Raw genomic sequence first — 27,329 nt, forward strand, 5'->3', positions numbered from 1 at the left:
CACGTCTTTTTCGGTTCGTTCTCCATCCCGCTCTACCTCTGGGAAATCCCCACTGCTTCCTCGTCGTGCACAGGGATTAGCTTGTGGCTTGCATAGACTTGCGGAACTTCTAACTGACGGATCTGAGAACTGATATCGGGTTACAGCACAGGAACTGGCACCACAGATAGGAACTGAGATCGGCTTTGTGTACAGGAGCTGGCACCACATATATATATATATGAGCACACACCAAGCAAAAAATTAGTCACCCTTAATGAAATCATGAAACACATCATTTAAGAATGTGTTAGGAAGTGAGTCCACAAGGTTTATCAAGTACCTTGAAAACCTTGTGGTCTCGAGAGTCGAATCCAGTTTTCCAGTTTAAGCCCTCTCGCTGAGGATTTGATAGCACAAATCCACCAAATTGCGAGGATGTTGATTTCGTCGTTTCACTCGTTGTTCCTACATGTCCCTCAAATTTTCGAAGGGGTTCAATTCAGATGATTTTACAGGCCAGTCGAGATGTAATTGAGTGTCTGAGTGTTCATAGGACCACTCACATATTCTTCCAGCTAGATGAACATTGATGTTGTCATCTTAAAAAATAGGAGTATCGACCGCATACTCTTCATGAAGATGTTGCCTTAAAGACAACACCTGACTATCCAGAATGATCAAATAAACAGACTGTTTCAAGTTAGTGGCTACCTCAGTGAGGGTGCCCAATACATAAGAAAAATACCCTCAAAACATGACAGACCCACCTCCGGCTAGAACCTCACCTTGCACACAGGAAGAAATACTTCATCTGGTCTTCGGTGCACTCGACGAAGTGCGTGAGTTGAAAAAAGGCAAAAACGTGATTCGCCAGATCATATTATATTCTAACAGCCAGCAACTATCCACGTTCGGTGACTTCTAATCTACTTAAATCACGCAGATTTATATGTCTGTGTGAGCAATGGCCTCTAAAGAGGTGTTCGACTTCAAATGTTCATTGCATACAGCTTCCGTCACAATGTTCTCTCACTAACAGGTTGGGATGGACCTTCATTCACTAACTGAAGTTGGAAGCGATTTTGATTGACAAGTCGTGAAACAAGTCTCCGGTCTCTTTTCCGATGTCGGATTTTTTTCCGACCACATTTCTGACGTCGTCTTTCATGACCACGTGTCATAAGATAAGCTAAAATATTGAGAAAATATGGAAAATAATAATTAAAAAAATGACAAGAGAAAAAAATTATTAAAAATATTCTTCAAAAGTGTTTAAAAATATGCAATTTTTGATATTTAAAAAAAAATCTGGAAAACAAAACAAAGATATAATCTCTTCATCAGCCCACACGATTATATCCGCAAAAAGGAGTGCTTTCTAACATTGTATTAATATAGCCAAAGCAATCAATACAATAGTGTGAGGAGCACTGAAAACAATTAAAACGAAATTAAACCACATAAAGTGAAAAATATATACGAAAAAACAAACAAATATAACAAGCAAAAAACAGAAAATAAAATGTAAGGAGATTAGAGAACAGTACACGAAAGGAAATCTACATATTAAGGAGCGAATTAAAAGGAACTTATGCGTACCGGAATCTTTCAAGAATGATTTAAAATATTTTCGTAATAAATTTGCCAGATTACAAAATATGAAAACAGAAGCATAAATAAAGTGATATCTTATGGCACGTTCTTACTGCAATACTGAAGCGCGTCTATTTTGTTAGTTGCCTTGGATGTGCCCGAAACGGATGAGCGCAAGGTAATAATATTTTACAGGATAATTTAAAGTTTGCAATTAATAAGTTTGATAATTAAAATAATTTTAGAAAATTAATACTTATCTCAAAAAAAAGAAAGAAATAAGATTTGCTTGTTTTGAATTGATTTTTAGCAGGCGCCAAATTATTATTACTGCGGAAATCCAAAAATTAGGCTCAAAGAGCAATGCCCTAAACACACAAAAAAAGAAAACCGAACTAAAAACGGAGACAAAAAGAAAACGAAATTAATTTAATAGTAGATAATATCAAGCGCTAAAGCTGCTTTAAATGTGATCACTATAACATAGAACAATAAGAACAAAGAGAAAAACGACGAAAATTAATGATATATATTTATATACATGCGAAATTGGTCAATTAATCAATTTCTTGTTTTTTGATTGATTGATTGATGTAAATTTTTGGCGCAAAAGCCATGGTTTGGCTATACCGCGCCTAAATCTAGGTTAAAATTACTATAACTTTGTTAAAACGAGAACAATTAGGTTAAAATGAGCAATTTGTCCAAAATTAAAACAACTAATTTAAAATTTGTCAACTAGGTTATAGCTAGTACTAAATCAAGTTGTAAAACCCGATATGTTTTATGTACAGTATTAAATTTTGATGAGGTGTGTCTCCAAGTAAGAATGATAAAGTCGGAAAGTCACAGTTAAAGTACTGTCGTCTTTTAGATTTAAATTTCATACACTGGGTCAGAAAATGTTTTACTGTAAGAGACTCTTTGCAAAAATTGCATTGTGGAGGTGCTTCATTTAAAATTAAATACTTGTGTGTCAAGCGGGTGTGCCCAATGCGTAGTCTGTTGATAAGTACCTGGGTTTTTCTATTGTAGTTAGTCAATGGTGCAAATGGTTTAATATCTGATTTGATCTCATGTAATTTATTGTTTATTTCATTATTCCAGTTGGCCTGTCTGAGTTGGGTAAGAGATTCTGCAACTAAATTTCGAATGTCAGGTAAACAGTGTGCAACTTCTTGTAATCTTGTAATTTACAACACAACTCAGAAGGCAAGGGGACTCCTGGATAAGGCACACAGTAGCCTTCATTGAGATCTTTTTGCTGGAACTAACCGAGATTTGAGTAATAAGTAGATAAAAACCGTGAAAGCCACTCATGGTAAGCCAGATGGCTAGGGATTTTAACCTACGATCCGTGTACTACTGAGGCTATTTTAAGTCAGCACTCTTGTCGATGTGAGCCGAGATCAAATTCGCAACAACCAGCCACCGCTGGGATTCGAATGTGGGTCACCTCATTAATAGGCGAACGTTCTATCCCTTGAGCGACCGCTGCTAAAATAAAAACTTTATCAATATTTAAAGTGCCAGTGTTTCAACAAACATTTACAATCAGTTACCAAACATCTTCAAAATCTGAAACAAAAAGTAGAGGAAAGATCACTACAGCATTTCGAAGTCGTAGGACCCATATTTACAAGCCATATATACAAGATACACCAACATATTACAACATTCACACATTTCAAGCATACATTTCAAGCACAGCGTACTTAGAGCTTGCGAAACATAAAAATTCGTAAATTTTTTTAAAAAAAAACGCGTTCACACATGTGCTGTAGTTTTAAATCTTACGTACGGGAACAGAAGCAATCTAACCCAAATTTGGAAAATCCCTTAACTAATTGCGCGTAAAAACGTAAAACTTTTGACATTATGAGTTTTATCCAAGTTAGTTCATTATTTGTGGTGTAAGAGGCCATACCGGGCTAATCACTAGGTTGATATTCGAATTTTGTCTTAAAATAAGGTAAGATATCCAGTGTCTTTAAAATAATCAACAAGGCTTATCTCAGAATCGTTAATGATTAAAATTGATAAGTTATAATCATCGCAATTAAAATAACAAGGTTTTTCTGAGATGTACACTGTGTCAAAATGTATTTAATGGTTAGTGGTTCTGTGCAACTAGAGCAAACAGGTGTTGGTTCATTCAGTAACAATCTTCTATCCAATAAATTTTGTATGCATGAAATAAAACTATTAAAATGTTGCTAAATATCGATTAAAATATAGGCAAATGATTTAAATATGATGAGAAAATTGAGGAAGTACCCGGAAGTATAGACTTCCCAGTATTTATAACCAATGAATATGTGGTTAATTGAAAATAAATTTATTTAATCGCAACATTTTATTCGTGAAAATTAATCGAAAGTAAATCTTTAATACTAAATAAAATTAAAATGGATTAACCAAATTCAGCAGCCTCTCAAGTGATAAAGTAGCTTGATCGAAACTACAGGTCAAAAGAACAATTAATTGGCAAAAGAAGGAAGAAGATAAAATCTATGTACCGCTAACCTGTTATAAAACCATCAACATTATTTAAGAAGATTAAATGAGTGTAAATAATACCTCAGCTCATTTACCAATTTCGCATAAGCTAGTAGCTTTAAATAACCAGTGATTTTCACTCTTCATGTCATTAATTAGGTATAGATAATGCCAAAAACCTAACTGAAGAGCCTTGGTCATTGTTAAAAGATTATTTTTAACATAGATAGAACATGTTTGGGTATTTTGATGTCACTTTCGAAAACATCACTTTAGGATTAATGATTTTAATCAGTTTTCTTTCGTGGAAAAAGCTAATTTAGGCCCAAAGGCAATGAATTTCTGTCGCAGTATTTTGGACTTTAGACAAGCAAGCATTCATTTTGCTTGTTGTTGAAAGAAAAGTTACCCTGATCGTTGTTTAGGTAATAATAATTGCCCTATTGATCAGCTTCCAGGGTAAAGTTTACATTCTGAGACTTTTTTGAAAGAAAAAGACGAGAATGCCTTTGGTTCTAAAGCGGCTTAAGGAATAATAAGTAAAGAATAATAAAAATGCTTTTGTGAAGAATTCATAAGCGTTGCTTAGTCACGCTAAGTCTTAATTAAGGTATTTTTTACTTATTATCCTGAAAGTGATAATTTATTTCCATATTGTTTACAAGAAAATAGAAAAACACTACTCAGAAAACATTTTTTCTACTATAACCCAGTTTGTAAGCAATATTATTGGGAAAAGCACTTCAATAAAATTAAACGTTAGTCTTATCAGTTTTTAAAAAAATTTATACAGAAAAAAAACGATGTCATTTTCTCACAGCTAATTTTAAATATATATTTCGCAAACATATTGAGTTCATAAGTAATACTTCTAAACTTATTAAGAGAACATTTTAAGGGTGCTCAAATAAATTCCATGAGACCAGACTTTGACAAAAATAGAACTTCGAAAAACATGTTCCAATTTTCTTTAGGAATTAATTAATTTTTTAGCATATAAATATTTTCAGTTTCTATTCTTGAATTTAAATTAAATAGGTTTAATTATAAAATATATATACCTGTGTTTATTTAAAGAAAACTAATCTCTGAGAAAAGTTAGTATGATGATTTGATTAATAAGGTGAATTTCACGATTGCAATTTCCTTATTTATAGTAATTGATCCCTTTTTACTAAAAATTCAATGTTTATTGATGTTTGTTTTGTTTTATTCTATGAATCCATGGAACCTTGACATCAAATTTCAAATTTGAAGGTTGCAAGTTGTTTTAAAAATGTTCCTGTATTTAAAAATTCTGAAACAGTATTAAAAATAAATATATTGAGTGCACAAATTAGTTCGGTCCGTTTTTTTGTGGTCAAAAATGCATTCATTTTTGAACAAAATGAATGAACAAATTAAACAAACTATTGCCCATCGCTGGCTACTACTCTTTTCCACCTCTCAGGCAATTTTCAAATTCCATCTCGAAATAATTTCTCGTCTTTTGAGACGATCCAAGTTAGGAGTCATTTTTCGATTTCTGTGAAAGAAGTGAACCGGTGACCTGCAGATATCTGCAGATGACCTGCAGATGACCGGTGATAATCAGAAGGAGCAATGTTCGGTGAATAGGGCGGGTGCGGTAAAATATCCCACTTGAGCGTTTCCAAATAATTTTTACGACTTTTGTGACATGAGGCCGATTGTTATCATGCAGAGGAATAACTTTGTCATGCTCGTATAACAAGTTCGTATTCCAGCTGTTTTTCTCGTAATGCACGGCTCAAACGAATCAATTGTAGCCTATATAGACCGCCCGCAATGGAATCAACAGGTTGCAGCAGCTCATAGTATACAACACCATTCACCATTCTTCTTTCACCATTCTTGAAACGCCGAAACCACTTCCTGCATCAGTTGGAGCATTGTCACCATAAACTTCTACAAGCATTCGATGTTCTTAAGCTGAACTTCTCTTGTAATTAAGGCAGAAACATAAAACCTTCAACAAATGCTGCTTAGTTACACCACAAAATTTGACATATTCAACAAAGTAAAAAACAGGGTTTTTGTATGAAACTCAAAGTGATATAAACTGAATATTATTGACAGATGTCTATCCTCTCTGAAACCACCGAAACCAGCTGTCACTATGAAGCATTCATAACAGCCAGAGCCATCGTTTGAAAACGAACCGAACTAATTTGTACTCCCAATAATAAAACTTTATTTTTATTTTTTATAATAACCAGTTCATAAATAAAATTTTTACAAGGCTTTAATAAATATTTTGAAAAGCGTAAAATATACTTACAAAAAAAAAGTTACCTTATCTTGAAACATAAACTTTAAAATTAAAATTTGTTATTTCGGTTTACTTAAAATTTATTTAAATGAATAAAATTAAACAAAAAGTATTTTGCAGAAATATTTTTAAGTTACTTAAGAGTTAAAGAAATAGCGTACGTATATATTTCTCAGTAAGAGGATATACAAATTTATAAGGGAATTGGAATGAGACATGCAACAGCAAACCATTCTAAGTAATGTAAATGAGAAGACAGATTACTAGGATTTAATTAGTAGAATTCTAACAAAATAATACAGGTTTCTTGGCTAGAGCAGATGAAAACAAATAAAATTATGTAAGTAAAAGGAAATAATGAAAACTAAAATAAAATCTAATTAAATTCTCAAAATTCATCTTTCAGTTCAGCTCTACATTATTAAATACTGTTTCTATAAAAGACTCGTACATTATAGAACATACTGTTAGAGAAAAAAAAATTCTTGAAGAAATTTTATCTTTTATTTCCTTAGCATTTTTTTAGTGCAATTTAGTTTCAAAGCCAATTATTTGAATTGAATACTGAGTCAAGTTTATTGGCACGAAAGTCGGAATTGACCAAACTTAAATGGAATTGAGTGATCTAAGTTAATTAAAAATTACTTTAAGCTGAGTCTGAAAAATAAAGTTAAAACTGTATGAGTCTGTATGGAAGGAGAAAAATCCCATAAGAAGTTGCAGCCACTGTAAAATATTAAAATTTTGTAATTGCTTTAAAGTAAAACAAATTTTTAATTGGAGCCCTCAAGATAATAGAAAAAGAGGAAGACCAAAAATAAATTTTTTGGTGCAGGATTATGGCAAACGTATTGAAAACAATAAGATATCTAGAGAAAGACATCAAGGCAAAATATCTAGCCACAAATAGTTAAGTCATTTGATGTATTTGGCGTAGGAGCTAGAAATGGCAATACCGCACCATGCACTTAATCTAAAAAATGAATACTTGGTTTAAATAAAAGAGAAAATATTAAAAAAGGTAAATTTTAAAAGGTAAAATTAGATTGAGGTATAAAATCCAATGTCCTTAAAAGAAGATTATAGTGTGGTTTATCACCAATAAGTAAATGTAAAGTAGGATAATTGCAGTCAAAATATCGTTGATTGATTGATTGATTGATTGTAGGTTTTAATGGCACAAAGTCCAAAGAAGGACATGCTGCGCCAAACAAACGGTTTTAAAATAAAGGTAAATGCATATTACAAATTTTCCTTATTAAAAATCACACGGAATTTATTAAACTAGATACAATGAAACAGATGTATTCAAAAGTGAGTAAAACCAATGTGATAAAATATTATGATAAGTGATAAAATGTAAATGTAGCAAAGCATTATAAAGCAGTTGCATTCAAAGCTGAATGAAATCATATAAAAGTGTAAATAGTATAAAACAGTTATATACAGTATAAAAGACCAATTGCGCGTAAAAACGCAAAAATGTTACGATGATGAGAGTCACCTAACAAATCCTGTAGACTTAAAATAGAGCTACCGAAAAAGATAAGCCGATGACGGTTAAAACATGGGCAGATGATTAAAATATGATGAATAGTGAGTAAATTTTTACAAGTGTGACATTGAGGAGGAGGCTCCCCAAATAACAAGTGTAGGTAGGTCAGCCGAGTGTGATCGATTCGGAGACGGTTTAACTTTACATCTGCATGCCGCAGACTCAAGACAGTATAAGGGTTAAAATCTGTTTTTATTGAATGTAACTTGTTATAAATTTGCAGATCCCATTGTTGTTGCCAAACAGATGTGATGAACTGTCGAATATAAGTTTTTGTGTCCGAGAAAGGTACAAATAGAGTTAAATCAGAGGTTGCAGATCGTGCAGCCGAATCAGCCAAGTCGTTCCCTGGAATACCGACGTGACTTGGTACCCAACAGAATAAAATATGAAATCTATTTTTGTGAAGTGTAATCAACAAGTGATTAATAAAACATAAAATCGGATGATTTCCACTGCTAAAATTTTCCAACTGGCGCAAAACACTCATACTATCTGAGTATATGCAATATTTCCGAAATATCGTTGTCTTAGAAATATAAATTTATGGCACTGGGTCAGAAAGTGTTTAGCAGTTAATGATTCATTACAGCTAGAGAAATCTGGTGCAGGTTCACCTAGAAAAAGATATCTATGTGTAATACGTGTATGACCAACACGCAAACGATTCAATATAACTTCGCATTTTCTCGGCAAAGTTTGTTTCATTACTGGTTGTATATTTGGTATAAGACTGTGTAACTTGCTATTTGTCTCCTCATTCCAACTATAATGTAAGATCTAGCCACAAATAGAGTGAGAGGAAAGGCTATGATAGAAGCCTTATGCTCCAATTCGTAGTTAATAGGAATAAGTATGTATGCAATTACCTTCCAACGTAATGATTTCCAAATTCAAAAAGCTGCTTTAAATTTACCCAAGTAAAAAAGAAATTTAAAAGAAATTCTGTGTAAAAATCACAATTCTAAACTAATATAAATATCTTTCTGTACAAATTTCTTTACTATTGTTTAACTCACTAAGATAATATTGCATAAAAAACGTTAAGTCATTAGTTAATAATTGATTTTTGTAAGAATTGAAATACGAAGAAATAAATGTTATCCTTATTATTTAAAAAACCACATTAATCTTATTTTAATTTCTTTTATTTAAGGATTAACATTTGGAAGTAATATTAATAAGTAGTAATGTAATTAGTTGATTAAAATCCTGAAAGTGTCTATGTAAACAATAGTTAAAAACAGTAACTAAGGAGTGTATAGCGAAAAGAAAGAAGTCGAGCATTTCAATATAAGTGTCCAACTTGCCATGTAAGCTAATTGAATGTAAAATTTGATGACATAAGGTACGAAAAAGTACTTGCTCGGTTTAACAGTAGGTTTTAAAACAGAAAAAATTATGAAGTCTTAAATGTCTGGAAATATCTCTGGAATTATCTGCATAAAATACACATAATTGACATTCGTTGAACAGTGAAATGAGTAAATCAATTAGAACCGGAATAATGTTAATCAAGACGCTATTAGTAAATTTGAGAATGGCCCTAAGCCAACACATCCTAGAAAGAAGTGCTTCTACCGAGTTATCATAAACGAGAAATCCGAACCATCAGTAGTCCGAACGTAGTAACATAGTGATATTTCGTATTAATCCCCCTCTGTGCAGTTTATGCTAGGAACTACTAAATTGAACCATGCGGAGTCCTTCTCTCTTCTAGGAGGTATTGCATAACTGGGAGAATCAATAAATGAAAAAGCCTTTACTTGCCATAGAAGGAGCCTAATCGGATGTACAGTGTGTCAAAATACTGACCACCCGGAATAACTTTTGATCTAATAATCGGATCTTTACGTTCTAGTACTCAGACTTAATGGTTCGAGAGGGGGAATAAAAAATATCTAAGTGCAGACAATATTTTCAGTTATGAAATCAGACGCAAAAACGTACTTTCTCCGAATAAACATGCCTTTTTTTTCAACGGATTCGAATTTTTGTCCCCAAAATATCGGGGGTACCCGAATCTGCGAAATATGGCCCCAATAGTTTGGTCAGGAGAGCGCTCCAGAATTAGGACACCTCAATGTTAATTTTACTTTTTGCATATTTCGCTACATCTCGAACTTTTTAAGCGAATTGAAAAAATTTTACACACAATTATAAAATTCGTTTAATTAAAGATAATTTCATGCAGAAAAAAAAGCACTTTCAATAAATATTTATTCTTTTTTATTATTTTATTGAAGGAATTGTCGAAAACATTTTCAATTGTAAGTCATACAGTTCTTTGCATCATTTTAAAGACTGTAATTTTATGTAACAAAATGGAAAATTTGAGCGAAATTTGTCGAATAGTTACTGAGAAATCGAATTTCAAAAAAGACAGATACTTAAAATTTGATTTCTCAAATTTTGTATTTTGCTACATAAAATTACGTTCTTAAAAATGATGCACAAAAAATTGTATACCTTTAAGCTCAAAGCTTTTTTCACCATTCTTAAATAAAACTAATATATATTTACTAAAAGCATGAAATTATCTTTTGAAAAAACAAATTATATAACTGTGAGTAAAAATATTTCAATTCGCTTAAAATTTCTCGAGATAAAGCGAAATACTCAAAAATCTCGCTACTGACCACATTACTGGGATCATATTTCCAAATTGCGGTCAGAAATCTGCATCCGTCCGAAAATAAGATAGGCTTATTCAGAGAAAGTACGTTTTTGTGTCTAATTTCGTAACTTAAAATATCGTCGGCATTTATTAATTAGCATATTTGAGGTCACCCCCCTAGAGCCGTTAAGACTAAGTCCTAAAAAATGAAAATCCGATTATTAGAAAAAAGTTAGTCAGGGTGGTCCGTTTTCTTTTGTGCACTGTACATTTGAAATAAGGCAAAAAATCAAATTCTGATAAAAATTATTATAACTGATGTAAAAATAAATAGGAAAATGAGAAAAAATAATCAAAACTTTCAGTAAAATATTTTTTTTATATTTAAAATTAGTTGGTATGGAAATTTGAATACCAAATTAAAGAATACAAATTCATTGCTTTTACTTTAAAAAAAGTCGGAATAATATAAAAAAAAGTTTTTCCTACTGTTTGATAAATTTCTTTTCTTCTCACAAATTACATTGTTTTTTTTATCACACAGTCTATTAGTTGACACATATTGCTCGTTTTTCCGAAATAAATTAGAATTTTTTATTTTCCTTTGTCTCACGCTTTATAATAATTACAAAAACTGTAATTTACAATACATCGTATAAACGTTAAATCATGTACGATGTAAGAAGCAGCAAGATATCTGTATTTTCTTTCTTCTAGAAAACACGATTTGCGCTCTAGTAGCAACAATAGCAATGTTGAGATGCAGTTCATCAACTAGACAGTTTTATAGGGTAATATCATCCTATTGTTTTTTTATGTATAAAAACAGACGGTACTGTTATAAAATAAAATTTGCAGTGTATATTTTAAATACGCTTTTTTCTTTCCTATGTTAGCGCTGGATAACTTCAAAGAAGTTGCTTTAATCTGCCATGAAACGCAAAAGTCTACAAATATTTGTTTAATAACTAAAATTTGTCAAACATTTTAAAGTGATATGTGAGTTTAAAGAAAAACTGCGTTTTAAGTATAAGTTATAACTTATCAAAACAATCAATAATCGTCTCCTTTTTGCCAAATCTTTTCTTCTTCAATTTTCAAACTTCCTTGAAATAGCTTATTTGAGCGTATCTTTTAATAATTTTACAAAAAAGGATTCTTGCCAAAAACTAAAGACTCGCTAAACTGTCATCGTTTTGTGTTTTCCTAAAAGATAAACATTGAAGTTACAAAAAGACAAAGTTCAACGCGACTGAGGATTAAAAGGTCTTAAAAATGTCTTTCAAATGATGCAAAAATTATTTTTAAAAAAAATTAGGATGATGAATACTTTTATCTTGCTCTTATTTGTCAGTTTTAAAAGGATACATTGGAAAAATTATGTGGAATTTTTATTCTCACGACTAGCTATATTGCTCAAATTTGAACTTTAGCTTTGTGATAAGCGGCAAGAAAAGTTTCCAATCGGTTATCAATCACTACTAGCTGACATTATCACAGTATCATCAATAAATGAAATTTTCCATTACTCAAAATTTTGAGCACTATTCTACTAGCAGGATATATAAATTCTAACAGGAGCCATGAGTTTGACGACAATACAAGCTTCAATTATTTCCTGACCTCTTAAAAAATTATACCGCTGATTTGTCGCATAACAGAAATTATAGCCAATTAAAACTCCAGCTTCTTTCCAACATAAATCAATTAACATGCTGAAAAAGAATGAAATAGATAAAAAAATATGTTTTTTTAATGGACTAAAAGAAAGTTTTTTATTACGTAGAATTTTATTTTTTAACAGCACTAAAACGCAAAATGTTAACTAGTCTAAGTAACTTTCACAACCCTAAAATTACTCCTAAAAGACGCATCAAATTTTTTGCTTCAGATATCAAAAAAAAAAAATTTTTTTTAATCAGCCCGAAAAACTGAATTTTAAAAATTTTGATTTCACTTTACTAAAATGAATAATGAAGTTGTATCCATTATCATATATAAATCAAGCATGAAGTTTGTAAAATTGTTATTTTTCATGTTTCATTTCAGTTTGCTTGCACGATTTTGAAAAAAAAAGGTTTTGTAAGATAATAATTATAGGACTAAAGGGAAACGTAAGTAATTTTAAGTTAAGACAATTCATTTAAATACTAATAAATACTTTTATTTAGTATAGAAAAATAATCTTAACATTCAAGTTTTAGATTTTAGTTACATAAACAACTAGTTATATAATAGAATATATATATATATGTATATAAATAATCAAAATATTGCATTAATTTTAGAAAAAAAGGAGTTTCCAACATGAGTAAAATAATGTTGAAAGTTATTGATTATATGCAATCAATCAACTTGCTGTATTGATTAAAAACACTTCGGTAAATTGAAAGAAAAGCTGAATAATCAATTAAAATCAAATTGTCGCTAAAATTATATTATCAAAATTAATAAAATAACTAATAATGATTTGAAGGTAAACAACTGATGGCCTCTTAATTACAGAAAAACTAATTGATTGGTTAAAAATTTTTGTAAGCTTAAAGAGAATCAAATAAATTTCCTATTATTTTATTGGATTGTTTTATTTATTTTTCGTTTACCTTGGAGATAAACTGAAATATTTCTAAATACCAATAGTCCTACATGAATTTTCAAAACTCAAAACAAAAACACTTCGTCCTTGAATCGACAAAATGAAATCATTCATTATGATATCAGTCAGTAATAATGACGATGCTCTTTCAATAATAGATTTTCTTTTTCCTGTAATTAGTGCTTCGGCATTGTTCATTACCTATACCAATTAAATAAATGCTTAGTGGACTTCTCCATCTACAGTTTAAAAGTTAAAAATAAATAATATTTCCGCTTTAGAAGATAGTCCAATCACGAGAAAATAATAAAATAAACATTCTAAAATATACGGATTTTTTAACGCTTCATACAAAAGCTTTGAATAAATAATGTGTTCCACAAAATTTTAAACAAAAATAAGTAAAATTTTTTTAATCTAATTAGCAATAATTTTTTTTTCCTGAAACAAATAAAAAGTTTTAATAAAAAACATAAGTTATTGTTTTATCCTTTTAAATAAAATATATCGAATATGTAAACTTTTCATAAAAATTAACTGGTTAAATTTGAAGAATTCTCAAAAGACGTAACAAAATGCAGACATATATTTTATTTAGAAGTGAAACTTGTAAATTGTATCGTGCAAATGATAAAAATATGTCACTTGACAATTCAGTCTAAAGTGCAGTTTTTTATTTTAATATTCACATTGCGCTTGCTCACAATTTAAAATTGCTTTAATTTTTTTATTCATGAGTTTTATGGTAATATATAAGTCTAATTTTAAATATACTGTTCATTTTCGGAAGCAAAATTTACCACTCTAGAACGATTCTACCTCGAGAAAGGGTGATATGTAAAGATGTGTATTTTCTGAAGTTTTGTTGTTGTTGTTTCTAATGCCACTTGCCAATGCCAGCTAGCCTTCTTGGTGAAACCGATCGAATTTAAGGCAGAGGATGTGCTTCTTGTTTTCCAATGGCGCTATCTATGGCAAAGAATACAACTTCATCCACACACCGACGTCACAACCCGTTTATTGGGCGAACCTATCCCTACACCCAAAGATCGTAATTTTAACGTGAACCAGAGAAAGATCAATCACCAATTTAGTACGCCCAGAGGTATGATTTGATATGGGAACATGAAATATTTGTGATCCAACAGATTTAACGTGAAGCAGACACCATTTACTACACGGAGTGTTCGACAGGAGGAGATCGAATTCGCGACAGCTTAGTTGTATGGTCAGCTGCAATTTATTGGCACAAGAATACTTGTGCCCAACGCCCTACCAACCAGACTATCCCGCCCCTTCAGAAGTCTTATGGCTCGTAATGGCACTACAGTGTAAACAAACCAGTTTTTTTTTCATATCATTCCCATATTCATGAAATCGGAGTCGACCTGGAGCATGCGTAAACCTGACATAGTTATTGCAATACAATATTGTTAGTTTTGTCAAAACAACTCTAAAAGCTTGTATTTTCTAAAAGTTTGTACTATGTTAACTATAATTGTTTAAAAGTTGATATTACTCTTATAATTCTATAATAGGATGAAGCTAGTTACACTGTCAGTTGTCTTTAAAAGTGAAAATATTTTTAATTTGAATGTTTTACTCATAAAATAGCTAAAAAATAATATTTTAAGATCAATTAAAACTTTTATTTTTTTGTTTGTGTCCAAAAATATTTCTCGAAAAAAAACTTTTTTTTGTTTACTGAGGAATTTTGTTAACTGAGGAGAACTAAAGCTAACGAAAATTATTATTCGTAAAAAGAAATTATTAGATCATGTTTATTAAATGTTAAATCTATATATAATCGATATATGTTATTGAATAAATCTATGTATGTTATTGAGGAATTAAATGATGTTTGCTTAAAAAATCTAAATTTATTTTTTTTTACTTAATTATTGTTAATGTTCTTTTTTAACAACTGCAGCACGTTACACTACAAATGAAGCAGTAGCAAAATTAAAAATTGTACTTGATTCAAATTAATTTAAATTCCATAGATACTTTTTCATATTTTTAATATTAAAGATTATTGATTATGAACTATCAACATTTTTTTAATTAACAGCCCTAAAAATAAAATATTACTTTAAAACGAAACAAAGCAGAATATTTAAAATATTGCAGCAAACGGATGATAAAAACAGTATTGTAACAAGCTCAATATGGGGATAAAAAAAAATTCAAAAATTTATGTTTAAAAAATGCGCCATATAATGTGATCATTCGTATTTGAAAAGGTAAATATCGGATGAACGTAGTGTAAAATCAAAGACATTTTACTGTTTACCCTTTTAAAATAATTATTAAAAAATTGATTCATTGGTTGGCTATAAAATTTTTGAAGTACACAGTCCAGAGGTGAACTTGTTGAACCAAACATTAAATTTTAAAACGGTTAAAAAAATTGTAACATAACAAACAGTCTAAAAGTTTTAAAGAATGTAATAACACAGCGCGGACTCCTTTAGTGACTGATCGAATACGGGTTTGATAGCCCAAACTCCATAAAAGAATATTCTGCAACAAACAGTCTTATCCCATAAGGAAATTAAACGGTGAAAAAACTATCTTTAACTTAAGAAGAAAAAAATATTTAAATTTGAATTTTTGGTTTGAATTAGTTGATTGGTCAGGAAAGATTCGGATGTCAGTTCTTTAAACTAAAACGTGATATAATAAATGCATGGAACCTAATACTACTTTTAAACAAAATTACCGTTGTCCGATTGCTTTGAAATGTGCAATTCTTAATAATCGAAAATTACATCTTATGTATATTCCCTGTTCAAAAAATTTACTGAATCATTTATTTTAATAAAATCTTTCCTAAAGTAATTACGGTATCATCAGTCAATGCACATTATAAAGATAACAACCGAATGACAACTAATGATTATCATAATGCTTTTCTGACCTTGATTAATGGATTAGATGACCTTACAAAAAATTTTATTTCAAGTATCACTCATTATATCAGAAATACAAAAAGAAGTGTTGATATTCTATTCCAGTTTCAAACGCTCTCCCATTTGAAAGTAAATGCCAAAAATCTTCTCATTTATTGTCAGCTGAACCTTGATTTAACGACGCTCGTCAGCCTGGCTCTCCGTAAATAAAAGGACGTCGCTATATTGGGGACATGAAAAGTTCCATGAAAACTGAAATTTAAATGCATACAAATTTAATTATATTTAATTAAAAACCTCAGTTCAAACTGAAAATTGAATTTAATTTATTCGGTAAAGAGAAAAAAACTGGGCATTTTAATGAAAAAAAATCCGACATATTTGTTTACCTTTTTGTCCTTGAAATACACAATTAATTTTTCAGTAATCCAGGTCATCCATTTCTCTTGTTCGTCATTCCTTGGAAGAAAATGTTCAGTCTCTGCTGCTTCATTAAATGAGGGTGGTAGATCTGAAAATTCTCAGTATTTTTCATCACTACTGAAATGCTGCCACTATTTGGCATTGTGTTCTGAAATCACTGTTCTGAAAAGCTTTTTATCAGGATGATATTACGTTTAAAGCTTCTAACACGTTTTTTTTCTTCTTTGTTCAATGTTAGAAGTTATACAAGACTCCAACTTGTCGGTATTTAAATGTTACGTTATTAAAAGAAGCCTTATTATTTTTTTTTTATTATTTTTTTATTATTTTTTTTTTACATTATTGACGAAGGAAAGGGAAAGGTACCAAGCTGAAAAGAGGTTAAAATCGGGAAATCACTATTCACAGGTGATGTGACGTTAAATCCGAGTTCCAATGTATTTAATTCTTTCAATTTGTAGACTGTTATCCCATTCTGAGAATTTTATATTTTATTTCATAACCGTCATGGAACACAAGACCCAAATTAGAGTTTACGGCTAATGTTCAACTCTATAGCCTTGTAATTTTGAACCCAATACAGAAGACAATGGAATGATCAGTCTGATGGCGAAGGGATTCTAACCCAGGATCCGTCTATCAGGGAGAATATTTTTACGTCAGCACTGTGGTTGGTGCAAGCCGGGTGCGGAATTCGTATCGACCAGCCATTGCTGTATTTTGAATCCGGGTCACCTCATTGGGAAGCTCTATCTCCTGGATGCTTGTAATCGGCATCAAGCGTGGGTCATTTAACCCGTATGTATGAGGTCGCTTTTAGCTATCCAATAAAATCTGATCCGAAATTTGAATCAGCGCTATAATAAACCGAAGCCTTATAACTGCAACGCTAACACACCATGCATAATCACTTGGTTAGCGAAATTCGTATCGACCAGTTATAGCTAAGATTCGATTCCGGTTCACTTCATAGGGAGGCGAATGCTCTATGCCCTGAGCCACCTCGGCTACATCCTGAGAATTGAAAATATCTATCCAATCTAATGGACATAATTATAGTAAAAATAACGGCACGTTTTTATGGTCAATTTAAGAAATAAATTTTTAGTCTGATTGACTTATTGAATTGGATATGCTGCTTCAGACATGCGGTTTCAAAACGAGTCAAAAGTAAAATGAGTGTTACAATTTTTTCTTAGTATAACATATGAAATAGATAAAACTGCACAGGACATAGCAGGCATATTCAGTTGAGTTGAGTTGAGTTGAATGTAGGGTTTAATACCACAAGGTCCAAAAAAGGACATGCTGCTCCAAACAAACGGTTTTTTTCGCTAACAAATGTAAGATAAGGCTTATTTGTTTTGCCAAAATACATTATATTGTTAAAACTATACATGACACGCAAAACATTCAGAAGTCAATAAAATCAGACAAAGGTGTAAATTGATTAAAATTGCATAAAACTGGTTGAAACGGTATGTTGTAATAAAATACAATGCGAATAAAACTGGGTAAAAGCAATTATATACAATATAAAATACCNAGTATTGCAATGAGGAGGGGGTTCACGAAACAGCAAGTGAAGATGGGTCAATCGAGTGTGGCCGATTCGGAGACGAGTGAGGTTGACGTCTGCCCTCTTATTACGTAACACGGGCAACGGATCCAAATCAGTTTTTATAGTGTGCAATTCATTATTGATTTGGAGATCCCACTGTTGCAACCATAGAGACTTTATTAGCTGTCTTACATGCGCTTTTACATCTGAGTAAGCTATAGACAGTGAGAAAAGGCTTGTAGCAGATCGTGTAGCAACATTGGCCAAGTCATTGCCTGGGATTCCGACATGACTTGGGACCCAACAAAATAGAATATCAAACCCGATTTAAAAAATGATTTAACAAATGTTGTAACGGGCATATTCAGAAGTGAATAAAATGAAATAAAATATAAATACCATAAAATATGACAGAACAGGTGCAAAAAGTTAATATAATCAGATGAAATTGTAAATAGAATAAAACAGTTATACAAAATATAAAATACCAATTGCGCGTAGAAACGTCAAAAAAATTTTAAGATGATGGGTATCGTGTCACCAATTTTAATAACTATTGTTTTAATTATCTTAATTTTATTGAAATACAATGTACTTTCCTTTTGTTTTTCTGAAACTTTAAAGAAAAAAGATTTTTCTCGTGGAAATACTAAAATGTATGCGTATAGTTTTGTTTTTAACCAAATATTCATTGTAATGAAATGATGATGCAAGAAATCAATTTGTTTTGGAAAAATTCTCATTCTCTCTTAAAGTTTGTCAGTTGTTGTCGTATTAGTTTTGTAAATACATTTAAGACAATGCTCAATATATAATTTTAAATTATAGCATTTACTAATTTCCCCACCTTAATGTTATTTGTTATAGAAATTGCGAAATAACTGGAAATTGTATAACCACATTTTTGTATCACATTGTTTTCAAAAAGAATGCAAAATCCACTTGAAGCGTAATTATGACACGATTTCTACAAAAACAAGCAATATTGTATTTTACAAGTAAAATTAAACAATTCGTTACCTCTTCCTTATGTATCTTAGCTATTCTATTTCATTCTTTTAAAATCGAGAATAAGATAAAATCAAAACTTTCCACCCAATTAAGAAACTTTTTGTTTCAAAGATACATGCAATATTTTGTAGCTTTAGAAGGCATGAAATGGTTACATTTTTTGAAAAAATTTTAAAAATGAATTACTTTGTTTAGACACTCTCTTTACATTTTATTACTTCCCAGAAGGAAAAATATGCCATTGAAATATATTATTACCTTTATCGCTAGAAAAGTATGGCTATTATTATATTTTTTTGTTTTAGGAAAGTATAATAGTCAATACTTCTTTAATAAGGAAATCATTACAGCAAATCTTCAACAGGAAAAATATTTTGAGCATCATTATACACGAGGTGCTCATTGAAGCAAATTATAATCAGCTTGACTGGTGCAACTCACCTAAATGGGTTTTTGCCAACAATCAGGATCATCTTCACTATCAGCCATTTGTCTGTTAAGTATTTATTTGGAGTAATTTTTGACTATAAATTTAATCAAAACCTTAAAACAATGGAAAGAAGATATTAATTAAGGAAAAAATTAGCCCATATCAAAGATATCTAATGTGAGCATGTGGAAAATTGCTCGTTTTTGTTAGATGATATTTCTAAAAATGAATTATTCCTTAATGTTGTTGATATCTTCTTGTAAAACGAATCAATGATTTATCTTAATTCAATTCTGTGAAACCTTTTCCTCGTAATTTCTATTTTCCATAGCCTTGGAAAATGAATGAGAAAAAGGGTGAAATACCTGGGTTTTTTTTATTTATTTTAAATATTGCTGTAATGGGAAAATAAATTTCATTGAATAAACATTAAACTCATATAATTTAACTACCACAATACTTAAATTAAAAAATCTAATCGTGTGAAAGTGACAAAAATAAACAAAAAAAGCAAGTGATATGATTGTTAATAAACAAAGTCAAACCAAATATTTTCGTTTGCAATCAGCATAAAATTAATAGAAGTTATAAAGCTATAGTACGCAAAAAAAATCAAAAACAAACTTAATAACTTATGGTCTAATGATCAGATTTTTACACACTGGGATTCAATACTAATGGTCCGAGGGCGTGATCTTAAATATACTAAATACTTAATGGAAACAATAGTTTACGTTAAAAAATCAGACAAAATAAAATACTTTCTTGAATACATTTTTCGGGATATAAATGGTTTAGGATATGTGAAATGTTTGGGATATATGATGGGAAAATGTGTTCCAAAAAATGTTGGTTGGAAGGATATTTAAATCTTAGATCTCTTTAGTGTTATTTAAACTTATTAAGTTCTTCGTCTACTTTAAAGAGACGTATTTCTAAAATTGAATTTCTAAAAAACACTAAAAAACACCGATTTCTTTCAAATTTTAAATTTTGTCATTTAAAATTACTTACATTAAATTGGTGGAAAAAATTTTAATACCATTAGCTAATTTAATAACAAAAAATTTTAAATAATTACAAAAAATTTCTTTGTTACACAGAGTTATCATTGAATTAACAAGTCTCATAATTGTGTGATAATTTATGTTTAATTTCCTTCGTTAGTGACGGAGATGAGCGAAATGCCAAGAAGTGTGAAATTAACATAAGGGATCTAAACTTTCGACAGCTCTCTTGACAAAGCTACGGGAACCATATTTTCCAGAATGCGGTTACTTGGCATAATTTGAAGAAACCTCATTCGTTGGGAAAATGTATGTTCATTCGAAGGAAAAACGTTTTTGTTTTTGATTTCGTAACTTAAGGTATTGTCTACAAATTAATTAGCTGCTTTAAAATTTGCCTACGCGAACCATTAAGATTGAAGAAAATCCGATCATCAAACTAAAAGTGTTCAAAGCGATTTTTTTTAACTCTAGTACGAGCAAGATTGATAGAATGTAGGATTTGATGCCATAAGGTTCACTTAAAGACATGATGCGCCAAACGAATGGTTTCAAATCAAATCAAAGGTAAAATTCATACTACTTAAATGCATACATGTAATTAATAAAACTGTACACAACGTAAAACACGCATTCAAAAGTGAATAAAATCAGAAAAAAAATGTAAATACGATAAAACATGACGAAACAGGGGCAAAAAGTGAATAAAATCAGATACCATTTAAATAGGAAAGAAACAGTTTTATACATTATAAAAGAGCAATTGCGCGGATGATGGAAGTCTCCTACCAAATCTTTCACAGATACAATAGAAAGACCGAAAAGGATAAGACGATGATGGTTAAAAGATGGGCAAATGATTAGCCCCTTCCATCTCGCTCCCGTGATATTGACGGACTGGAGTGTTCAGTAGTAATGCGCCAATAAGAATAAAACTAATTCATTTCTTTTGCCCGGAAAAAATTTTATTTCTCATTTTACAAACCATATAGCAGTACCAGGATATTTTTAAGGTAATTGTAAATGGAAAGTTCACATTAAACAAGATACTAGCACTAATCAAATACGTGTATTTGGCAAAATAGACACTTTTATGATCGTTTTTTTGAAAATTAATCGATCGTTAAGGGTTTAAAATATGATGAACAATGAGTAAAACCTAACAAGTGCTGAGTTGGTGGGGGGTCTCCAAACAGCAAAATGTAGATGGCCCAACCGATTGCAGCAGAAAAAGAGTCAAATTAACTTGACATCTGCATGTCACAGAAGCAATACAGATAAGTACTTTATTTACGTTGCACTGGACCTGCACAATGATCCGAAGGATGATTCGAGATTTCTGAGGATGATCCGAAAACATGCCATAGCAATTTTGATTCTCATCAGGGGGGTAGTTCCCCTGTTTTGGTAGCCCGACAAAATGCGCGCAAAGTTGAGCACTTTACAGTAGAACAGTTTAACGAGGACCGATACCGTACATCCTGGGCCCCTACGAAGGCTGATCAAAGTGGTCACCCATCTGCTTACTGACCGCAGCTGGTGATGCTTGTCTTCGGTGTTCTACTGGGAACCGTGTCTTTACGATCAGTCCACTGCGGGACCAGAAGCAATACAGATAAAAGGTAATTAAAAAATTTAATTAGTACATGCAAATTATTTATCAGTTTTATAAACATTACCTCCAATATTTCCTTACTACACAACATTTTTAATATTAATTTTTATTTATGGTTTTATATTTTTTGGAATGGTAAATGTGTTATATTTACTTTCAAAGTAAAATTTATATAAAACTGCTTCCAGTCACCATCCGCATTTAGCAAAAATAATACGAAACAAGAGTGTGAAACAGTATTGGAAAATTGCATTCGTACTGTTATTTAGCGATCACTATGGCGAAAAATTATTTAACAAGTCTTATAGAAACTGAAAATAATGTAAGAAATATTAAATAAAACAAAAGCTTGTAGGTGACCGAGAAAAATAATTAGGTTTAAATTGTATCCCAATGGAATCTAGAAACAAAAATGGGTGTTGAAAGAATACAGAATTTTGAGATATTTTAAATAAATAAATTTTATGTAAAACTCTGTATATCGTCAATGCGCAGAAATATTTGCCTAACAGTGGTAAATAAGCAAGTGGGGGCAATCCATCCTGGAAATTACGAGGTAAAAACCTGTGCCGTAAAAAAGTATAAATATTCACAGCATTTGTCGCGAACATTTTTCATAGTTTTAGTACTTTTTTCGTTATTTTCTTCAGTTTAAACAGCTGTGCACGTAGAATCTCGATCAGTATGTTAATTCTCTATCGCTTAAACTCCTGTCATTTCATTTGTTTGTTCCTATGAATTAAAATATATTCTTTCGATGTGCAAAATTATGTGTGAATGTTGATATGTGCGTGATAGTAATTTTAAAATGAAAGTAAGAAATCCAAAAACTATTGATAAGGCCACATTTTTTTCAAGAATGTGTTTTAGAGTAATAATATTAATATCAGGGTTGCCACTTTATAGAAAATTTAAAAACTGATAGTGCAATATCAAGGAATCAGACAAAATGTTTCAACTAATTACTGTCGATCCAAAATATTTTGCTGTTTTTTTTTCTGGCACAAGAGCCAGAGGTGGCTTTACTGCACCAGTCACTAGGTTAGACTCTTGGTCAAACTGATATGTTTTTTCTTAAAGTAAAAAATACATTCCTACAGTCTTTATAAACTTTAAAAGGTTATGATGTATAGGGTCACCAAGCAAAGATTGAAGATCAGGATAAAATTAAATATTTGTGTTACAAGTGACCAGCTGAATTACTAAAATCGATGTGAAATTAAAGGCTGCCAAATTTACGATAATTTAATAAACTCTTTGTCAACACCTTTTAATTCTTTTCCAGACTGTGGCAACCTTGTATACATTTTTGCTTTATGTAGCCATCAAGAAGGAAAGAAAATATTGCATGACTCTTTAAGGGAGATGGTCTAAAATATGCAAAGAAAGCAACTAAAAAATGAGATAGATGGAAAAAATACATGGTTTCCAGTTTTTGCTTAGGATACTGGATTATTCTCACTTTGCTCCCAAATTTAATTACAAATTTCGTCCATAGATAGCGCTTTATAAACAATTCTTTCTGGTGCATGTCACATCATTCCAACAGAAATATTTGCATATTCATCTATTAATTTTATTATTTTACGTGACTGAGCTATGTTGTTACTGAGAATAGAGGGTATTTCGATATCATTATTTTGGAGTTTTACTTAGTTAGCAAGTCCATTAGTGGATGTACTTTGTAACTATTTTTCAAACTTGGGAAGACCAAATTTCTTGATTTCAAAGAAGAATGTTACAACATTCTTCTTAGATAGAATGTCTTACATTTCTATCTTCATCTTTTTTTTCCCTCGTGCATGATAGGGTTTGATTTCAGAAAATTTCTCCGAATTTTCTAATATGATTTTTTTATGCAAATCCTTTCATTCGTCACCAAAAGTTTTCATTCGAATCTGTCCAAAGAAATAAACAAGTTCCTTAACCTATGAGGCAAACAACAAAACATAGCTCTACACCCAAAAAAACACCCTTCTAACTACCTTAATTGCAGAAACATTTCGGCATTTCCTAATTCCATTGTCTTCGTCTTTGACTCTGCTCTGACTATACACTTCCTCCGAAATTCTAAACTTAACTTCCTCCAGTTAAGCGTAGGTTTCACCTTTCTATTTATTCAGCTTTTGCTAAACTCACTAGACACAGAAGTGCCTCTTCTTCTAATCCATTTAGTGACATTGTTACTATACTGCATTTCACTTCAGTATGATACAACATTATAAATTTACTGGCCCGTTTTGATTTGAAAATCATTTTTAAGCCTGTTATCGAAACTCAATGAAAATCCCTTAAAGATTCTATCTACATCTGTAATAGCTGTGGTGTTTAACTCATGCATGTGCCATTGAAATCATGGCTTCATCGGGCTAACCAGACGCGCTTTTAAATTTAGAATACGAGAACACGACAAATATATTCATTATTAAGGGTTCAAAGAACCCTCTATTGCCGCACATTATTTTGAACCTAGGGCATAAATGCAACTTGAATAAGACCTAAATTCATTCAACCCCAGTCACATCAACTCATTTTGATAATCTGGATTCGTGTTTCATTTGTATGTCGATTAACGAAATGATAGTTAACGAACGAATCGATAGTTAACGAAATGAGCTCCTGTCCTCACTTCCATACCGCTTGTAAATACATCTTGTATTGGTGGCCGAAGATTTTCCCAGTTAATTTTCGGCCGTCATCGCGTTTTCTCTTGACTTTTTTTCACATTACTTCATTTTCCATATTTTAATTCGACAACTTAGCGTTTTTTTTCTCCTTACCTCTCTGGTAGGGATTAAGAAACGCGCTCGATACAAGTAAATCTTTTCCAATTTAATAGCTTTTTGAAGCTGTTATCAGGAATATCCAACCTTATAGATGAAAACTGACATTTCACACTCTTAAGATTCAACTATTGTTGCGAATTTCTGCCTGAGCAGAAGAGGGCGTTGTAATCACTCACAATAATTATGTAATCACTTATGTTGTAAGCAATGGTTTGAACTAGATGGCTCATTGGAGAGCCCCTTTTCGTGTCATATTGTTTTATTTTGTTTATTAAATTTATTTGTTATTAAATATGGTTTCTTTATTCATGCACCCATTCGCCACTGAATCATTCTGCATCAACTATGTTTCGAAACTGTATGTTCCAATAGAAGACTAAGAGAAGCAAACATAAATGTTTCAAATAATGTCTGAAACCTTTTCTGTTTTTTAATTTGTGACATTGAGATATTTGACTTAAAATTCATATCATAAAATAAATAAGTTCAGATCAAAATCAAAATAAATTTAGTTAAAAATAGCAACAAAAAATGCCATCTGCGCATTGAATTTGGGATCAACACTTGATTATAAAAATTGTCCTGTCCTCCAAAGCTTCAAGCATCATTTCTGAGTAATTTAAATTACATTATCACTGTTGGGAAGAAAATTATTTTTATGAAACGTCATTTTTTTAATTATCTCCATAGTGAATCACCTCCAAAACTTTAAGGACTCATTTCTTTAGCTGTATGCCGTACGATAACCTATGCCCTATTTCTTTTCCTCCAATTGTGTAATAATTTTTTATCTTTTTCAGTATTTAGAAATTGTTGTAACACCAAATGAAATATCTCAAACGATATTCTGTTCAAATCATTTTAGCATAGTTATAAATTTTTTACCAGTAGAGCGGGGGTAAAATTACATTTTCTAATATAAAAAGTAAGTAATCTTTACAATTTTGCCTTTGAAAATATTTCCTTCGTCCTTTTTTTGGCCTATTACAGCAGCAGACTTTTTAAGTTTTCTAAAAATGAATTCTATCTCTATTTTTCATTTTCGTTCAAAAATGACCAAAAATGTTTGATATTGCAGCATAGCGCTTCCAGCTATATAAATAATCGTAAACATCAAGTTAATTTTTATTTTCAAATTTTATAACTTTTTTTAAAGAAATCCGAGGAGATTTATAAACATATTTACATACTTGTAAAAAAATTGCAAAGCAATACTTGCAATTTTTAAAAAGTTTCAAATAAATGTGAAATCAAATTTTGTCACCTTTCCTGGACGTTCTAACCAATTTAGAAAACTGCCTTTGGTTTAAAGGTGAATATGGATTGAAATTATTATTTATATTTTTAATGAACGAAATATTATATTTAGGGTGAAATATGTTCAACTAGTTTTGAAGAAATAAACTTCAGAAAGGGCCAAGGGAGTACTTAAAAGTATACATTGCACCTTTTAAGAAACAAACATGTTTTACTTTATATAAAAATCTTTAAAAAAAAAATTTAAGAAAACTTGGCTAAAAGGTTGCAAAGATAGTATTTTTCAAATAAGAAGCTAAATTTTTGTCACTCTTCAAAGCATGATCAGACTTTCAAGATGGATCAATTTTAAAGTAAAGAGTGCCTTTTTTTCATTTAGTAAACTAATAAAAACATAACATTCAATTACTAACGCCTAAATAAACAAATATTTAAACGTATAATCTCCCTATCCTTATCAAAACGTATGTACATTACAAAAAAAAAATTATTATATTTTAAAAAAAAGCGTGGTTAGAAGGGAATTAAAATTGCATTTTTTAAATACTATGTTAAATTTGTAAGACATTTCAATAAGACATTTTATGGTGGCTCAATCTTAAAGAAAAATAACAAACTTAATTAATTTTTTTGTAATGTTGATTATTTAAGAATGTTATAAGAAAAACTAGATTGTTTCAAAATTTTTATAGTTAATAAACTAAACAAATATTTTAAACATTCAATAGCTATAAATAAATATCTGAGTGGAAAAAAACGAACTATTCAGAATAATTCTGAACTGATGATCAGATTTTTATCTACTAGTACTCTAATGGTTTGAAGGAGTGACCTCAAATATGCTGTTTAATTTGTGCAGACTATATTTTAATTTGCAAAATCAACTACAAAAAACGACTTTCTCCGAATGAAAAATCGTTGTTTCGATGGATTTAGAATTCTTACCCTCAAAATAGAGGGGATAACCTGGTTGTTAAGTGGATACAAAATTCTTTTAGTGAAAATCAAATTTGTAAATATCTCATTTTATTTTATTTTTATAACCGTCGTTGAACAGCCGACCCAATTTTATGAGTTTACGACTACTTACGTTCAACTCCGTAGCCTTGTAATTTTGAACCAATCCAGAAGACAAGGAAACTCCTGGATCAGTACCCCCAGAGGTATTGATTTGTTGTGGGAACATGGAGGACTT

The 27,329-nt window shown here is 30.8% G+C and overlaps 1 protein-coding gene across 1 annotated transcript in view; it reads left to right on the forward strand.

Moving 5' to 3' along the window:
• Positions 1-736: 736 nt before the first annotated feature.
• Positions 737-27,329, forward strand: part of LOC139425651 (uncharacterized) — a 28,061-nt gene continuing 1,468 nt past the window's right edge. The window contains exons 1-2 of the mRNA XM_071181053.1: positions 737-821; positions 2,683-2,700. Of these exons, the coding sequence (XP_071037154.1) occupies positions 737-821; positions 2,683-2,700 (103 nt within the window). The remainder of the gene's footprint in view (positions 822-2,682; positions 2,701-27,329) is intronic.

Source organism: Parasteatoda tepidariorum, chromosome 5 (assembly GCF_043381705.1).
Source record: "Parasteatoda tepidariorum isolate YZ-2023 chromosome 5, CAS_Ptep_4.0, whole genome shotgun sequence".
Taxonomy (NCBI): domain Eukaryota; kingdom Metazoa; phylum Arthropoda; class Arachnida; order Araneae; family Theridiidae; genus Parasteatoda; species Parasteatoda tepidariorum.